General features: G+C 32.2%; 1 protein-coding gene across 1 annotated transcript in view; it reads right to left on the bottom strand.

Moving 5' to 3' along the window:
- Positions 1 to 552: 552 nt before the first annotated feature.
- Positions 553 to 18,400, bottom strand: part of LOC149741738 (dynein axonemal heavy chain 2-like) — a 45,932-nt gene continuing 28,084 nt past the window's right edge. Inside the window, exons 52-85 of the mRNA XM_089890655.1 lie at positions 17,722 to 17,910; positions 17,007 to 17,223; positions 16,344 to 16,493; positions 15,394 to 15,561; positions 14,964 to 15,106; positions 14,363 to 14,520; positions 13,695 to 13,827; positions 13,198 to 13,337; positions 12,768 to 12,897; positions 12,091 to 12,288; positions 11,481 to 11,622; positions 11,062 to 11,168; positions 10,469 to 10,684; positions 10,192 to 10,282; positions 9,687 to 9,853; positions 9,463 to 9,611; positions 8,897 to 9,114; positions 8,068 to 8,279; positions 7,690 to 7,905; positions 7,025 to 7,224; positions 6,286 to 6,412; positions 5,858 to 6,044; positions 5,160 to 5,365; positions 4,755 to 4,855; positions 4,184 to 4,289; positions 3,986 to 4,096; positions 3,498 to 3,689; positions 3,162 to 3,346; positions 2,507 to 2,729; positions 2,223 to 2,336; positions 1,862 to 2,014; positions 1,633 to 1,809; positions 1,107 to 1,332; positions 553 to 849 (exon numbers count right to left, since the gene is read on the bottom strand). Of these exons, the coding sequence (XP_089746781.1) occupies positions 695 to 849; positions 1,107 to 1,332; positions 1,633 to 1,809; positions 1,862 to 2,014; positions 2,223 to 2,336; positions 2,507 to 2,729; positions 3,162 to 3,346; positions 3,498 to 3,689; positions 3,986 to 4,096; positions 4,184 to 4,289; positions 4,755 to 4,855; positions 5,160 to 5,365; positions 5,858 to 6,044; positions 6,286 to 6,412; positions 7,025 to 7,224; positions 7,690 to 7,905; positions 8,068 to 8,279; positions 8,897 to 9,114; positions 9,463 to 9,611; positions 9,687 to 9,853; positions 10,192 to 10,282; positions 10,469 to 10,684; positions 11,062 to 11,168; positions 11,481 to 11,622; positions 12,091 to 12,288; positions 12,768 to 12,897; positions 13,198 to 13,337; positions 13,695 to 13,827; positions 14,363 to 14,520; positions 14,964 to 15,106; positions 15,394 to 15,561; positions 16,344 to 16,493; positions 17,007 to 17,223; positions 17,722 to 17,910 (5,607 nt within the window). The 3' untranslated portion in view covers positions 553 to 694. The remainder of the gene's footprint in view (positions 850 to 1,106; positions 1,333 to 1,632; positions 1,810 to 1,861; positions 2,015 to 2,222; positions 2,337 to 2,506; positions 2,730 to 3,161; positions 3,347 to 3,497; positions 3,690 to 3,985; positions 4,097 to 4,183; positions 4,290 to 4,754; positions 4,856 to 5,159; positions 5,366 to 5,857; positions 6,045 to 6,285; positions 6,413 to 7,024; positions 7,225 to 7,689; positions 7,906 to 8,067; positions 8,280 to 8,896; positions 9,115 to 9,462; positions 9,612 to 9,686; positions 9,854 to 10,191; positions 10,283 to 10,468; positions 10,685 to 11,061; positions 11,169 to 11,480; positions 11,623 to 12,090; positions 12,289 to 12,767; positions 12,898 to 13,197; positions 13,338 to 13,694; positions 13,828 to 14,362; positions 14,521 to 14,963; positions 15,107 to 15,393; positions 15,562 to 16,343; positions 16,494 to 17,006; positions 17,224 to 17,721; positions 17,911 to 18,400) is intronic.

Raw genomic sequence — 18,400 nt, forward strand, 5'->3', positions numbered from 1 at the left:
ATTTAATTATTTAAAAAAATTAATTAAAAATTTCAAACAAACGGTTTTTTAGAAATATATATATATTAGAAAATAGTTTTTTTTACACAATAACTTTAAATTAAGTCAAAAAACGAAGAAAAACTACACAAAACGTCATCGACTCCATTGGCTACAATAGTAAACGGGAACGACCCGCAAACGAGAGACAGTGTATCGTGCTCTCTCCTTTGCCGACATTGGAGATGCGCCTTCTATTCTTTTTTATTTCTGTGATAAAATGCGATTGAATAAATGAAGTTCGTTTAACCTCAAGAATACGGTATTAACTTTCTGTTCCTACATTTTCGCTATGAAGTTTTTTAAATTATCTGACTTACAGAAAAACAAACGAACATAAAAGCCAATCACCCACAAAATCACATACGTGATAACTCCTAAACGTGCACGAGATTGACCTTGCATTAAATACCCTAAATAGTTGGATGCGATAAAACTGGGAAAGAAATGCTTTGTCTTGAAGCAGAGTTTGCCGAGTATGTTTGTAACTAATGTAACACATACATATAGTAATGCGGTGTGTCTTTGTTTGTATAAAAATTGTATTCACAACAAAATAAAACTTTAATAAATTTCTCTGCACAAAATATAAACAACAGTGGAATGTAGTAATGCAATCTCAAACTTTTTTACGAAACAAACTAAAACATTGAAGTTAGTGGTCCAGTGACATAAGAAGTGCCGTCCCACGTTTCACCCAATGATCAGAACTGGATGAACCAGCTTTCAAATCAACAGCCACAATAAACGAACTTCTACCAGAAGATCCAGCGCGGTTAGGGAAGTAATAACACGGACAACTGTATATTCCTGTGTATTATATTATTGGGTTAAGAATGGGAAAAATAGATTAGAAAAAACATAGACATGGTGATTTAAGCCCAAAAGACCCTTTGTAAAAATGCTGATAGGTTGTGACAAAAGATTAGAAAAAAAACATTTTTTTATTTCTATTTAACACAAACTTGCAACATTTGAGACAAAAAATCTTGAAATTTTGAAAATAATAACTGTTTTCAACTATTTTTAAATATTAAACTAAAATTAAAATAAACAAAATATGTTACCTTTCCCAGATTTTTTCTTGGCTTCGCTTGGTTTAAAATGGATAGTTGGAATAGCACATGTTAGTTGCATGGGGTTGGCTTCAACCAAACATGAATTTTTCTTGTCCCAACCTGCTCCTTCAAGGAAAAGTCCCTTCACCCAAACTCCATCTCTTGGTGGTGAAGTAATGTGATTGTCATCAACAGTGGAAACAACAAACTCCCACGATAAGGAATCAACAGAAACCTGGAACAATCATGAATTAAAGTAATAAACAAGAACTTAAATACAAGATATAGGGACAAAGCACTGTTTCTGAAAACATACAAGTTATTGGTCTATATGAGAGAAAAGTGTGGAAAACGAGTACAAAGCAGAAGCCAGTTTGAAACAGGACACTGATCTACAAAATGGACATTAATGAAACAACGAAACTTCACTAAAAGAAATTTTATCAATAGTTAATATTGAAGTAATGAACTGCTTCAAGGCCACATTTTAGAGTACTATTTGTTAATTAAAGTTCATAATTATTACAAAACTCACAGCATTTGCACGAGCAGATGTTTGTAACACTGCTGTGAGGAATCCTGTAGGAAACGTAAACGCTGACATCCAGAATATTGTTGGAGGATGAGCTGTTTCCGCCCATTTTGCGAATAACTCAACCCTGGCAACTAAATCTCTTGTCCATGCTCCAAGTGGTTTCATTGATGGGAAAGTCTGCAGTTATAAAATTAATAAAATATTTCTAGGTTTAAATTGACATGGTTACCTTTTCCCACATGGAAGGTACCCTGCCTTCAAATATACACTGGAAAGTTTCCTCAAGGTCTGAAGACATCAGCACCAAACCCTGGATTCCTTTCTCCAAATCAATAAGTGATTGTCTCATGATTACAAGCAAACTGTTGTACCTTTCAATTTCCTGCAAAAATAATAAAAAAGGAATGAAAAAAGTATTGCATTAGAGTAAATTAATGAAGCACTGTGGGTCCAGTGGTCACTAATGGGTTGTTTAAATTGTCTACAATACAGAATAAATCAAACAATACTCACAAAGTTTAATAAAAAGTAACTCTTATTCAATCATAAAGTATGCATATATATGTGAATAAAACATAACTGTATTTCACCTGCAATAATACAACATTTAAAGGATTTGGATCATCCGATAAAATCTTTGCTGTTCCTTCATAATCAATTACATCTGGAATTGTCTTCAACACATTTGCAGCCAGATCAAGCACCTACAAATGTGTAATGAGTTATTTTGGTAAAATGTCTTGGTTTACAATTTTTTATAATTTTGAATTTTTTCTTTAATTTTTATCAAAGACAAAAAATGGAGTATAAAAATAGGAATGGCTTATGTAATGTATATTATGTTAAAATTAAGCAAAGATAATCAACCAATTACCTTGTCTTCCTGACTAACACCTGTCGTCGTGGCAACTTTTGGTTGAAGTGAAAGCAATGTTTCAAACAGTGTTCGTGCTTCAGTGATTTGTGAAGCAATATCTGCGTTGGGGTGTTGACCAAATGCTTCAGGGTTATCAACATTGGGAAGCATGCTGATGTATTCCTTGTATGTTCCTAATCCTCCATCTTTTGGAATATAGTAAGTATCCATGGTGGATAATCTGCAGGAAAAGAAAAAACTCTTTAATGTAAAATATTGTTTTAGTTTTCTACTTTTCTGTTTAACACAAATGGAGAACAAAGTATATTGATATATACTTTTGTTTGTATCTGTAAAATCTGTAAGCCTGTGTTATAAAACTGGTATTTTTATAAATTTTATATTAAAACAGTTGAGTAGAAAACAAAAAGTAAAAAAAGTTTTAATTTATAGAACCGCCCTTCATTTTAAATGCAACAGATAAAATATTTAGACTGTTTCATATTAAAACGAATATTGCTAAACGCCAAAATTAATTTATAATTTTCAAACCAACACATCGGGTGTAGTGGTAATGAGCCAACCGTGGCCCAAATCCTAGGACCCATGATGTGCCACGGTGCGGGACCTCACCCACATAGAATAGAAACCAACACATGTTGTTTGTTTTTACTTGTAAAATGCAGTTGATATAGATTCGTTGTTGAATGTTGTGTTGATGTAACTATGAAGTAATCTCCTGTCCCAATCATCAGTGATGTGACCTCCGTAATTAACACCAGCGATCAAATACTTCAGTGCATCCCATGGCGTTTCCTCATATTCATCCAGATATATTGAAAGTAGGTTTTCCGATACCTGTTAGAAATTTTTTTATTAGAACTTTGAAATTGTAATATTTTAAATTTTGTTGTGAACAAATTGAAAACTTTTACTAAAAACCAAAATTTTTTTTAAAATAATAAAAATCACATTGTAAAATAATTTAAAACAATAAATATTAATTCACCTCGAAGTCTGAATCGTTAAAGCCATAAACAATGTTCCACCCAAGCATTAAAAACTTCTTTCGTTCAATAAGAAGTGAATGGAAGAAACAAAGAGCAAAAAGAAGTTTTTTATATTTGCTTGGTTTGGTGCATCGCGCAAACTGAGGCTCAGTGATAAGTTGATACAAACGTTTCATATTTGCTTTCAAACCCTGTGGACAAATTTAAAACATTTTAAAACAATATTAACCTATTGTCAAATATAGAAATAGCATAAGATAAGTACCTAAAGATTCAGTTGACAGACCATGTAGTTTTACATTATAAATTTTTGAGGAAATTAAAACAAAAATCTAAATCAGAAGTTAAACTACTATAAATGCAAAGATTTGCAGTATTTCAAAAAATTAAAAATCAACTATTTTACGATTTTCTACAACACATGTTAAAACTTTGTCATAAACGATTGGTCATCAAACATGGTTTGATCTATACAATGCACACCAACCTTGGGTGGTTCTGTTGTCATTTTAATACCAACTTGAAGAATAGAGATTGGAAAGTCTGGATGAGGAGACGAACTTAACCACAACCTAAAGTCACTGTGAGGCTCTTCAACCTGTTTATTTATATGGAATAATAATAAATAAAGCTCCAACTAACCAATGATTAGGTATTTGCTGTAAGATATATGTCAAGTCATTACCTGTAGTTGTTCTACAAGTTTATCAAGCTGTGGCATCCAACTAAGTGACAAGTGGCAGTTAGCCAAGAACACCCAGTTTCCTTCTTTGACGCCTTCCTTGATCATTCTATATACAAACAAATAAATGAAGTACTTATTTATTTTCGACTGAAAGTGAAACTTATAGCAGAGTTTGGGGCATACCTAGCCAATTTTTTTTACTCCGGCGGTCGATTTTGCGGTTTTAAAAGTCTTTTTTTTTTAAGCTGTTTCCTATTTTAAAACTATGATGGTACATTTAGATCACATTTGAGCATATCTATCAATACACAAATTTTGATTTTTCGTTGGTGTGACCCTCTAATGGCAATTGCTCCAACCCAGGGGTCACTAATGGGTTGTCCAAATTATTGGCTATACAAAAAAAAATGCCCCAAAAATATTTATCCACAATGTAACATTCATGGTAACTCGTAAACTAGCATAAGGTGTATAAAACAGAACATCCGTGTTATAACGGCTGCTGCTTCCCAGCCACGCCACAATAAAGCAAGTTACATTCATTTATTGGCGTTGTATGTTTATACACTACCTTGTTGCAATTGGAGCTTGACCTTGACCAAGAGACAAAGCGTGGAATCTATGAGCCATCGAACATTGCTCAGCAAGTTGAAGTAATCCACTGGTTGGATCCTGTAATGATATAAGAAGTTTATTTAACAAATTTGTTTGGAACTGATGATTTGCTAAATGTTTTATGTGTACCAGATGTGGATAATTATTTTGGCCACAGTGATAACTGTGTTACCGCTCCAAACGTAGTGTATTTCCAACGTTTGTCTGCCATACAGCGACACTTCATCATTCCCTGGCGTCTTGTCGTATGGCAGACGAAATGTTGGAAATACACTATGTTTTTATACCAAATGAGCCACTAATATATTATTTGTACTATGCCTGATAGCAGAAGTAAAAAAGTAGTCTTAACAATACTTACCACACCAGGTGAAAGAACAAATATAAGAGGAGATCTGGTTGTACTATCATCCACCACTTGCTTCATATCAAGCACAGGAGGTTCAACAAACTTTGCGCCGAGATTATTCACAATAAAACTTGTGGCACAGAATGAAACGCGATCAGAACGTAAAGAACGAACGATCACCATGCGTTGCAATTCATTACACGAGTTCTCCCATTCCCCTGGAATGTTACAAAGTATTTAATATGAAAGAATGAACGATATTACAAAGCATTATTAAGCATTTAACACATTATTTACAAAGCATTTAATATGGTTGTTTATTGAACCTGTCAATATATTAACTTAGAATTTCTGTCTTAGTGATTCAGTTGTACTACAGAAATAAGGGCAAAAAAAATGTATTTTGTGAGTAACTGATTTTTGGTTCTTTTGTCTTATTTTTATCTATAGCCGATAATGTGTACAATTCATTAGTGACTGATAGGTGAAAGCATGTCAATGGTTCAAAGACACACATACTAACAATGGTAGCAATAACTACTTTTTGAGCATTAGCACTCTAACCATTGAGCATACATTTCGACAACAATCATAATTTATTTTTAAATAAAATCAGTTTTTAAATAAAATCACAGTTTTTTAATATAAAATTGTTTTTAAATAAAACCACAAAATTGGGTAAAAAGACTAAATATGGCCAACCATCTAACCTGGTAAAGGAGCATTCTCAGGTTCAGGACTTGTAAACCAAACGTGCCAATCTCGTGGATATTGCTCAAATGATGTCATTATACCATGGAAGTTGGTAAGCTTGTCAAGTTCGGTGATATTATCCCAGCATGAATCAGCAAGCCAATTGGGACATGGGTTGTCCATCTGACCCTCTCTATCTAACACCTAATTATGCCATAGGAATTTTAGTATTTTTAAAGCAACATTTGTTTTTTTTAAGAATAAAACAAAAAAGTTTAAACTTTATCATTATATAAATGATGTCTAAAAAAACAAAAACACAATTTTAGTTTTTTATTTTTTTTCATTTTTTTAAAATTTAATTTCTAAATGAGGAAAAGATGTTTTCAACTATGTCAAAGTTTAAATGCAAGAAAAATATTTCAAAATGTTTATTTGAACTCACCACTCCTCCACGTAAGAAGAAGTTGTATTCATCCATGTTGATCTTGGATGCAGATTCGAGGATCTTTGCGCACATCTGGAAGCTGAAGAGCATCTTGTGCATTTCAAACAATCCACGACACGTGTATCTGTTAACAACATAAATAAAATGAGTTAAACTTGCTTTATATCCTGTGGCCGAAAAACAACAGTTGTTATAACATGGGTGTTCTGATTTATACACCTCATGTATCTGTTAATAACATGTACTACAACACAATATTTGATGTGTTATATTATATGTCAAATACTTTTCCTAGTTTGTGGTTTCTGTTCTCTTGAATGTGAATGAATGTAGCTTGCTACATACTCGCGTGGCCGGAAAACGACAGTCGTTATAACATGGATGTTCTGTTTCATACACCTTGTGCCAGGAGTTACCATGTGTGTTATGGGAGATTATTTATATACATATATTATTATTTTATGTAAGGCTGATAATTTGGACAACCCATTAGTTACTACTGAAGTAATTAAGATCACTTAAAGTAATTTATAATCATAATTAGCTTTATCCACTCATGGGTACAATTAAACTTCACAGAACAATAAATTATTAAAAAAAAGCTCAACCTGAATCGAACACAGTCAGCTCATATAATGCATACTTGAGTTTGGGCAACCTCTGCATATATACATCAATTAGGAAAAGCATTGAAAGAAAGCAATGTAAATAGCTTGTATAGATTCTAGTATTTTACCTGTATACAGCATATGTGTGGTATTCATTCAAGTTATTTATTCTGTTTTCAAGTTTAGGACTCTTTTGACTTTTATCAATCGATTGATTGAAGAGATCAATGAAAGAGTCGAGCGAGAACTGATACATCGGATCAATTCTTCCCATGTCGTTTAATACAAAGAACAGAATAGAAGCTCGTTGTGCACAAGGTCTGTAACCCTGCATTTAAAAAAACACTTATTACATATGAACTGTCATGCATATTACTAAATCAAAAAAATATTTCTGACAAAACGTTGTCAAAGCTGTCAATACAAAATTTGTTTTAAAGGAAGCACAGATTTTAAAACAGGAAGACAACTGTGTAGTTTTCCATAGGACTGATGCATTGATATACTTGTCAACACAAGCAATATTTTTTTACATTAACATATTCGTTAAATTGCTTTTTTTTCCCCACTGTCTTAAGGCCAGTGCTTTGAAATCTTTATACAGCTCACAGTTGTGTAAAAATAGCTGAATATATAATGAATACTTTGGGTTATGATTTTAGATCTAATGGAATTTTGAATAAAATAGGTAAATGGAATAAAATATGTTTAGCATCCTGTGTATTTTCCGCTAGTTAGGTCTTAAACATCAAAATTATGAAGACATATTAAAATAAGTGATCCACATTCTCACTTCTCTTGCAGCATCAATCTTCTTTTCTGTCTGTTCGGAGACTTGAAGTTGTTCCGACACCTCAGCTGAGATTGTCTTGGAAGAATGAAGAGTGTTGACGAGTTGCTCATCATCCAGGAGTGATCCTTGAGCTTCATTGAGGAGACGGAGGATCTCATCTTCCAGCTCTTGGAGTTTGTTCTTCCCAGAAGCGATGTTAATGACCAGACTATCTTTCTGTGGATTAAATGAAAACAGAAGATCAGAAAAAAATTAAATAGAATATGATAAAAAGCAATTCGAAATTTAACCAAAAAATGTTCAAAACAATATAAAACAACTCAAAACATTTAAAATAAAAATTAACACAAAAATTTTTTTTTATCAAGTTTTATCAACCTGTTCCTCCAGCTCGGGTCTTTCTTTCCGAACCACAGTACCAAGCAACTGAGCCTCTAAACCTTGTTCCTTCACCGCAAAGTTAACGATGCTTGTCTTAGTTGATATCTCAGGTGCGTAGTGAGGATTGGATAACTTGGTTGTGATATAGAACTTGAAGTCAGTGTTGTATTCGACCTCTTTGTCACCAAGCTTGATCAACATACGACCACCTGCATGAGATTTAAACCTAATTAATAATTGTGTGGTGAGAACTTAAAAGTTACAACAGAGATGTTCTATTTCATAAACCCCTTGCCAGTTATAGTTTTTGTCTTTTTATTTTAGTACAGCTGAAACTTTGTCCAATGACCACTGGGTTGAAAGGTCAAAGCAATTATTGTTAATTGTTTTGCACAAGGACACATACACTCGCAATTATAGCACTTTTAAACTCAGAATCTGGTATCCTTTAAGGTCTCTAGGTACAGGGCTAAGCTCTTCCACCACTGTGCTATACCATCCATGTGTTTATGACTATCAGTTAAACATTGTGGTATTTAAACTACCCCGCGTACTGTGTTCTGTGAATGTATGTAACTAACTTTATCCTTGCGTGGCCGGAAAACTACAGTTGTTATTACACGTGTGTTCTGTTTCATACACCTCGTGCCAGCTTACAAGTTACCAAGTATGTAACTTTGTGGATGATTTTATTTTAGTAGGATTTTTTTGTTTTTATGAGTGGCTGATAATTTGGACAACCCATTAGTGACCACTGGGTTGTAGCAATTGTCGTTAAGTGTCTTGCCCAAAGACACATACGCCCACAATGGTAGCAGCTACCTACCAACTTTAGTGATTGCTTTGTTTAATATTGGAGCAAGTGAGGGATCTAGTTCCTCTTGTACGTTCTGCAGAAGAACTGGTGATCCAAATTGAATTGAGTTTTCCAGTGTACGAAGATAATCATGTTGTTGTAGATCAATAAGTTTCAAACCACGTCGACCTTCCATGTTCTTGATCCATTTAATTGCTTGTCCTTGTGGATCAACCATTAGTGGCCAACTGTGTAACAATAACTTTATCATCATGTATTTATCAACACTGGGAAAAGGATTATATACTAACAAGTTGCTTGTGTCTGTACAGCATACACAATGAATTCATACACCTTTTACTCCTACCAAATGAGTTACCAAATTTTAAACTTTGTGTTTAATTGTTTGTTACTGTGTAATTGATAATTTGAATAATTCTTCAGTGGGCACTGTTCGGATGCAATTATTTTTGCAGAAAGTAACAGCTACTCAACAAATTCACGTAGACACAAGTCATAGTAGTACATAAATATAACTTTAAATTTAACTCAAATGTCATTTAATCAAAATTCAAAATTGTTAAACTGTCTCTTACCGGTTGCCCCTAGTAACAATAACACCATTTTCAGTTGAGAAAGCATCGGAAGGTAATCCTTGTAAATTCCACTCCCTTGTTTGTGTTGGTTTTGATAGAAACTCAGCGAATGTAAAGTTAGGGGAGCATGGAACATGTAAGTCATGAACCTGTGTGAATATACATAAAATATTTTTTCACTGGTAAAAATAGCTTAGTTATTTCAGTTTAAAAACCTGAATTACCTGTTTGAGCCAGATTTTGTCAACCATTTCATCTCTGTAGTTTGAAAGGAAAGGTCCCATGTATGATAGGAAAGCAGAAGCAACAAGACAATCACCAACCAGATATCCCATTGATTCTTCCAAGTTCTCAGCTGTTGCTTCCCATCTAATCTTCTCACCAGCCAATCCTTTGCATTATTATAATTAGTATAATAATAGTAAGAACTTTTATTTTTCTCTTCGATTACGGCAGCGAAGATTAATAAATATATTACGAAAAGAAAGGATATAGAAACAAAACAACAGTTGCTAAAACACGCTTACAGTTAAAAACATATTTACATTTAGTTTGAAGAAAATAAGCATGGTCGCTACACCTAGTAAACAAACAAGTCATTTATGTTTAATTATTATTTAGTTAAACATCCAATGCAAACAAAAGTGTGCGTAATTAAAGACACAACCCGTACAATTATAGTTTAACATTTTATAAAAAGTTTTTGAGACTTTTAAAATTCTAACTCACCAGCCACCAGTTTGCCAGCTCTTGTCAGCTTCAACTCAGTTTCTTCAGCTTTTCTTTTCAACTCTTCTTTCTCCGCTGATTTTTTCTCATACTATAAGTGCAGTGAACAGTTTTACAAATGTGCAGTTATTTTCATTTTTTTAAATAGATTTTATACTACAATAGATACACACTGGATATACTTTTTGAGTATAAATACAAACTGTTGTTTATTTTAAATACAATAAGTGGGAACGCAAAAAAGTGAAAATAATGCTCTTGCTACATGCTACCCAACCTGCTTTTTCAGGTTCTCCATTTTCTCTGTAACTTCCTCAAGTTTCCTTTTCGCTTCGGCCAACGAAGCTTGTTTCTCTTTAAGTTGTTCCAACGCTGCATCCAATCTTTGTCTCTTTGGCTCCACCACTCTGTAAATCCTTCCGAACAGTTCCATGGCACGAACCCATAAACATAGTGACTGGGCAGCAACTGATACACGACCCACATTGTCAGGCTGTTAAAAATATTGTTTGTTTACATAAAAGTTAATGACAACTATATTTTTCGATTAGAAAATTAGCAGTATAGATTAGCCTGTTAAAAATATCGTTGGTTTTTCACATCTAAACAGGAACCATATATTTTGATTATCATTATACAAATCGATTGGTATTTTTATTAATACCGTTGTTTTTTTTATTTTATTCTTTAAAAGTGTTAATAATTTTTGAAAATGTGTTCAACTTGCCAGTTATACATGTGTACTAAGAGTCATTATAGCTTTTGAAAACTTCAAAAATTAACTGTTATCATGTTTGCACCACTTGTTATTAACTTCTTGATAGTTTAAAATTAACATATCAAATGTGATAATTGAAACATTCAACTAACATGAAACTCCGAATGTGCAACATATTGTTGTCCGATCTTTTTTAAAACTCGATCCGACATGTTCTCTTTATCAAAGCTGACAAGTTGTTTAATGAAATTCTGATCGCCTGAAAAAAAATTTTTTGATAATCACAAGAACATATACCTTTATATACAGTAGCGTGCTTTAATTCAAGACATAAAGATATTTAAATGTTTAAACTTTAAAAAAAAACATTCATAGTCAAGTGTTATATTATTTTCTTTTTTGGTGTTTTTATATCAATTTTTGGTTATTTTCAACAGATAATATGGTATCCGTTCAATTTAAAAAATTTAAAACTAACAAAAAAAAATTAAACTAATAAAAAAAATTTAAAACCAATTAAAAAAAACAACAAAAAAATAATATGTTTAAACAAAATATTATTCTTTCCCACCAAGTTGTCGTTTAGCTTCAGCCCAAGTTGGTTCACTTCCCCTCAATATCATGACAGCTTGCAACACCATCTCAACCAAGGCTGGTGGTCGTCCGTACGACTTAATTTCTGTTATGTCCTTCTTATTCAGTGCTTCTAACGCCTGGTCGGGTTAAGAAATTAAATTCTGGCATTAACAGTTAGCAGTTGCTTATGTAAAATATATAAAATTCTCTTCATACATGCCGGATGGCCTTGTTTGCTGAAATGGTAATTATCAATATTTTTATATTTTTAAATTTAATGTCGGATATTGAACATCATGTGTCTTTAAGCACACTGTTGTTTCTATGAAGTTTAACTTGATAATAATTAAACATAAATGGCTCGTTTGTCTGCTAGGTGTAGCGACCACGCTTATTTTCTTCAAACTAAATGTAAATATGTGTTTAACATTAAGTGTGTTTTAAGTGTATTTTTTGTCGCTATATCCTGACGTTTTGTTAGAGTATTTCTAAATCTACGCTACCATAATCAAAGAGACAAATAAATTTATAATATTATTATTATGTATATAATTTTTACCAGGCTGCTTTGTTTGATTAAAATAGCATTTCCATATCATTTTTACCTTAGTTGCTTCTTCTAAAGCAGGGATTGCTTCATCCAAATCCCGCTGTGCATTATCAGCCATTGTTTTACATTTAACTTCCTCAGCTTGTATACGTTCACCATACGCAGCAACTGACTTCTGTTGTTCATCAGCTTCCCTCTTCTGCTGCACGATCACCACCAAATATTCTTCACATTCTTTTTGAAACTGAGCAACCTGTTTGAGGAAAAAATATATTTATATTACAAACAACAAATATTGGTTGAAAAAGATATTTATATTAAGTCTTAAGAAACAACAAATATGAAGGCAAAATTATATAAGAAACAGAATTACGGAAAAAACTAGGATTTTAGACAATAATGAGAGAAAAGCCTGTTTTCTTCTAACTAAATGTAAATATGTTTCAGTTGTAAGCAGGTTTTAACGACTGTTGTTTTGTCGCCATATCCTGTCTTTTTGTTTAAAATATCTTTAAATCTTTGCTTTCGTAATCAAAGAGACAAATAAAGTTGTTATATTATTATAATTATACTGCTTTCATTGTAAACAGTGCATATTAATGGACTTCCTGAATTTGCAGCCAATATTAAAAAAAAACGTCTGACAACTAAAGTGGCTAACATGATAATAGCAGTCATATCCAAAAAAGATTTAATAAAATAGTAATTATATCATTTTAATACAAATCATACTTTAGTTTTTGCTTGTTCAAGATCAATAGACATTGCTTCAACTTTAGCTCTTGTATCGTCAATTTTGAACAAACCGTTCCTCAGTTTCGTGACCTGGTCACCAAGTTCTTTGCGTTTTTCGAATAGCAAACTAAGAAATAAAATAAAGAAATTAGGCAATATGTTGCCATTGAAGATTGGTATCAGTATATTTATCCACATTCATGTTATTAAAACATAGGTTTAAATGCAAAACAGCTGAAAAATGTTTACAATTCTTCAACATTGAAAGGTCAAATAACATTATGTAGACTTCTTACCCAATTTCGTAACTGAAAACACATTAAATATAACAACAGCCACACTTGGTGTATTTTTAACATATATTTTATTATGACCTTCCTTTTTTCATATTACGCTGGTGTTAAATTCATGATGCCTAGTTGCCTACCCTTTGTATCCAGATACAAGTTCCAAATAATTGGTAGGAGTAACATAGTTATGACGTTTTAACTCAAACAGAAGTTTTTCGGAATAAGTGACAACAGAGCGATGCATTGTCACGAAGATTTGAGCGACATTCTTGTTTATCTAAGTGGAGAAAATTCAAAGGTTTTGTTTAAATGTAACAAAATATTTTACAATTGAATTCACAAGAATAAATTATGATCTATGACAATAATTAAATCATAAGGAGTTTGGGTTAGTAATATTTGAATACCTGACAGCAGATATTTCATAAAAAAATTTGGAGGAACATAATCAAATTTTAAACTAATAAATGATTTTAATACACATTATATGAATTACTGATTTCATTCTTTCATACAATGAAATTTACAAATTTAGTTGGTCATCTTACTGATGTTAATACACAGTAAATAAATAACTGATCCAAATTTCGTACAACGGAATTTTAATTAGTTGGTCATCCATGAAGTTACTTACATCTTCACTTGAACCAAGATCAAGACCTTCCAGATATTTCTCAGCGACTTCCAATAAAGCGTCATGTGGCCATTCAGTGAATAAATCAATTGTTGTGCAATTCACAAAAGCAGGATACTGCCGAATACGATTTCTGTGAAAAGAATATTTTATATAAACTTATTCACTGTAGTTTAACTGAAAGATCTGCAATAAAATAATTAACAAACTGAGACACTTTCAAAATTTAGTTCAAGCAGTCATAGAAAAAAAAGGTTTTATAACAAAGTTTTATTCTGCGTAATTCGCAATAGAAAGCCTATATTATAACCCAGCAAGTTAAACCACCAAGCATTTGATAAATCAGAGGTGTGCAACCTTTATTACAGGAAAGCCGGGTATAAATTACAGGATGAAAACGCAGCCGTTCACTTTTTAACATAGGCTTGCATGGAACAATAATAGTTTCTTTTTTATTTTTGATCTTTTAACATTAAAAGGGGGGTTATCTCCTTGCACAAATATGAAGTTCAGGCGCATTAATTTCTAAAGAAAACTGCTATAATTAATTGTCACATCAAATAAATTCAGTAAAAAATATTCAGCTGGCTTTGAGGCCGCACATCTTTTCTTTGCGGGTCGCATGTTGACCATGAGACAGTCATGCCTACCACCATATTTCCACCAACCTGAAAAGTTCTCCTACAGGACTCATACAAAGTGCGACGTGAAGATTGTTTCTCACTCGATCGATGAGGAAGCGGAACATCGCATCCGGAGTTTCAGCGATTGCTTCCTTCTTTGCATCCGCCTCCAACTCATTCCTCACTTCTTCAAATTCATCCGGCTGCTCAAAAAAATTAAAAAAAAAATTAATTTAACATGAATTAACTAAAAAACGGCTGCTCAACGAAAAAAAAAATTAATTCAACATAAATTGACTAAAAAACGGCTGCTCAACATAATTTAATTGGATGAGAACGAAGCAAAGAAATTGACTTTTATCATCATGATGCATTTATGGTTAAATTAGATTAAGCTTATTCTGTTTCATTATTACTTTGTTAGCTTACTAATGACCATTTGCTTCTTCTTTTGAATATTTTTATCACATTTGATATAAAGTATCACATACTTTAAAAAATTGCACTGCACCGACAGAAAAAAATAAAGTTAATTCATTTTGACAGTAACTTGGTCCATGATCAGTGTAAAAAAAGTTACTTTCCCCCATATTAGTGTCCAAAACATCGGCTGCCTTAAATAATCTTAATAAAAACAAATATGCACCTTGTATAAATTAGGGACTTCCCCGCTACTGAGAATGTTGTTAATATCCTCGAGGAAAATTTCTTCGACCACTTGCGTGTCGTTAAAGAGAAAAACTGTTGGCTTGTTTTCAACACCAGCTTGATAATACAATCTCTTCAAATCTTTGGAATAAAACAACACCCAAAATATGATTGATGAAGTTATGTAGTCATAAAAACCAAAGTCAGGTAAATTTTTAATCTTGGCATAAACTGAGATCAATCGCTTTTAGCATAAACTCTGACCAAAATTGTTTAAATTTAACATGAATTTTTACCAAAAATTTAGCATAAATTGTGACCAATCACTTAAAAAGATTTAATAAAATCTAAAAAGGCTTATTTAAAAGGAAAAAATAGTCAATAGAAATAGATTAGAGCACATTCGAAGAAGTATTAAAACTATTCACCATCTCTAAACTCTTGCTTTCTGTAATGTCGCGACACTTCAATTTGGAAAGTGCTGTATTCACAAATATAAGCTGCTAATCTCGCTAAGCTTTGTCTCCCTGAACCTCCTATTCCGATCAAGAGAATATTTCCACGAGGTTGACGAATCACACGGATTATACGAGCAACTATATCAATAGAAATATTATATTAATGCTATGAATGTAAATGTAGAGAACAAAATTCACAAATAAAATAACAATGTTTATGTGTAAATACAGTTGAATAATATGTTTATAAGTAAATACAGTTGATGTTTATAGGTAAATACAGTTGATGTTTATAGGTAAATACAGTTGATGTTTATAGGTAAATACAGTTGATGTTTATAGGTAAATACAGTTGATAATGTGAATCGAAAACTAATATGGCTTTGCTTGAAAATATTATTATGTGTTCCCGCCCTATGTAACAATGTATTTTGCATGCTAATAGTTGTGTTCAAGGTTAATATGCCATGCTAATATAATCCGATAATATGTTCATGTAATTGTTTCAATTTGATTATTAATAAAACTATAGTGTTGTTGTTATTACAGGGTATATATTGCATTGTTATATTGTGTCTTTAATGTGAGATTTCGGAGGCAATATAATGAAGCCTAATTATCTAGCTTGGTATTAGTTTAACACAATAAAGACATCCATGTGCAATATGATGATATATATAGTAAGGTGGGAAAAGACAGGACACCTTTAACACACAATATCCAGATGTACTAATCGTTTTTAAACATTTAACAACGGTGTATAAGAGTCACGAGGATACAGGTTTATAATTCTTTTATTGTTCTTTGTTTACTAGGCACAAATTGGACGATAAAATATAGAATAAAAAGAAGTCCCATCTTTTCCCATTCGACCATACAAATATTGACATATTGAAATATTAACCCATAAGGAACATTACCGTGTTCTATTGCATCCTTGAACAACACAAGATCCATGGGCACCACACCCGGTGTCATGTTGTAATCTTCCATCTGATCTTCCATATACTTCTTCACTAGAACAAACTCAACAAGATCTTCATAAACCTCATTTGTGTTTAGGAAGTCACCTGTGTTTTAAAGACAACAACATTAAACAACAAGTGGATATAAATCTAGATAGAATTTAAAATCTTAGTTTAGTGTTATGTAAATTGCAAAATAAGAATTCCCCTTTCAAAAGTGTTTGTTTTTATTTCGAACTAATTTATTTTGCAAAAAGCAGCTTTACCACTGTTATAACATTGTTCTTAAATATCGAGTTTAACACTAGTTAGTAATGTTTTGTTCTCTTTTTGTATAACATTCAATTTGTATAAGACATTAATAACTAGGTATACTGAGTTAAAAAAAATATTTAAAAATGTAGTGCATCTTGTTCACAATGGTTGCAGCATCAAGCATACAGCTATAAATATTTATTTTTTAAACTTATGCTGTAGCATGCTGGATGTTGGGCCAATCCTGGCCTAAATCGTTCATGGCATGCCATGCCGCGGGACCTCACCCACATAGAACAAAACTTTAAAGCATTTTTTCTAATCCATACAGGTAAAAATGTAAATACGTAAAATTTCTCTTACCAAACACAGGAGGCTGTTTGTTCGGACACAAGTTATGATAAGTTTGATCAAACAAAGCACCAAGTCTGTCACTTAGCATTCCAATGAAGTTTTCTGTGTCTTTTGCATCAACCAAGCGATCAGAGAAAACTCTGAAACATTCATGAATCCACAACCTTGTCATGCTATGTTTTGTATCATGGAAATCTTTGTGTGCACGCAGCAGACCTTGGAACACCTGTTTTTATTTAATGAAGATTTTAATTGGGAAACATGAATAAATAAATTAAACATTAAACTGTAAAATTTGTTACAAACCCCTTCTTTTTTAGTATCGCTCTCTTAATAACTGAACACAAACAAAGAACTTAATATCCCATACACTTATAACAGATGTACTAATTTTCAGCTATTCATTAGATCTGATAAATGGTAAATTTCTATTTACTTTCGCTATTAGACTGTTTTCTGTGCAGGTCACGCAGATAAACATAATTTTTAACATGTTGATAAAACTTGGCATGACAGTAGTTGCACATGTTTGTATAAAATAAGAGACGGGATACCTTTAGCAAATAATATCCAAATGTCCTGATTGTGTTTTAAACAATTAACAATGGTATGGAAGTATTGAAGATACGGTTTTATAATACTTTAAATGTTTTTTGTTTACTGCCAAAAAAGGTAAGAAAATAGAAAAAAGCCATCCTCACCACCCTACTATATACATACCCACCTTGGAAATGTCTCTTAAATTAAAAAGATAGTGAATCTTGGCTGGTGTTGGGAGGAATTTTTCAACAACTAATCGATAAACATCGATGGTTGCTTGCGTGATGATGTCACCAACGGGTTTCACATCTTCCTCAAAATCTTGCAACTTCTGGTTGATCATCGTGCCAAAGATTCTCTTGATTTGTGTCTCCTGTATTGATAATAATAACGACAACTTTATTTGTCTCTTCGAGTAGCGAGGTTTTATAAATATTTTAATTGAAAAGACAGGATACAGCGACAAAACAACACTTGTTAAAACAAGCTTACAGTTAAAAACATATTTTCAATTAATTGTAAGAAAATAAGCGCTACACCTAGCAGACAAACGAGACATTTATGTTTAAATATTATCAATTTAAACTTCTAATAGAAACAGTATTATTGTGTTTATGATGGAAAACATGGGTTTATAAGTTAGGTTTAGATGACATAAATCAATATTACACAAAGTATAATTTACATAAGTCTCCCGTAATAACCACAATTTTAGAAAAGTAAACTTTCATTGTTTCAGACAAGGCATGTATATGTATGGTAACTTAAGTGTAAGAGTATTTGTGCAACGTAATTTACAAAAGAATTATGTCCGTTGTCTTCAAAAATTAACAAACATTTTTTTTATCTCTTCAACCTAATAA

This window comes from Ciona robusta, chromosome 1, assembly GCF_009617815.1.
Source record: "Ciona robusta chromosome 1, ASM961781v2".
Classification (NCBI taxonomy): Eukaryota; Metazoa; Chordata; class Ascidiacea; order Phlebobranchia; family Cionidae; genus Ciona; species Ciona robusta.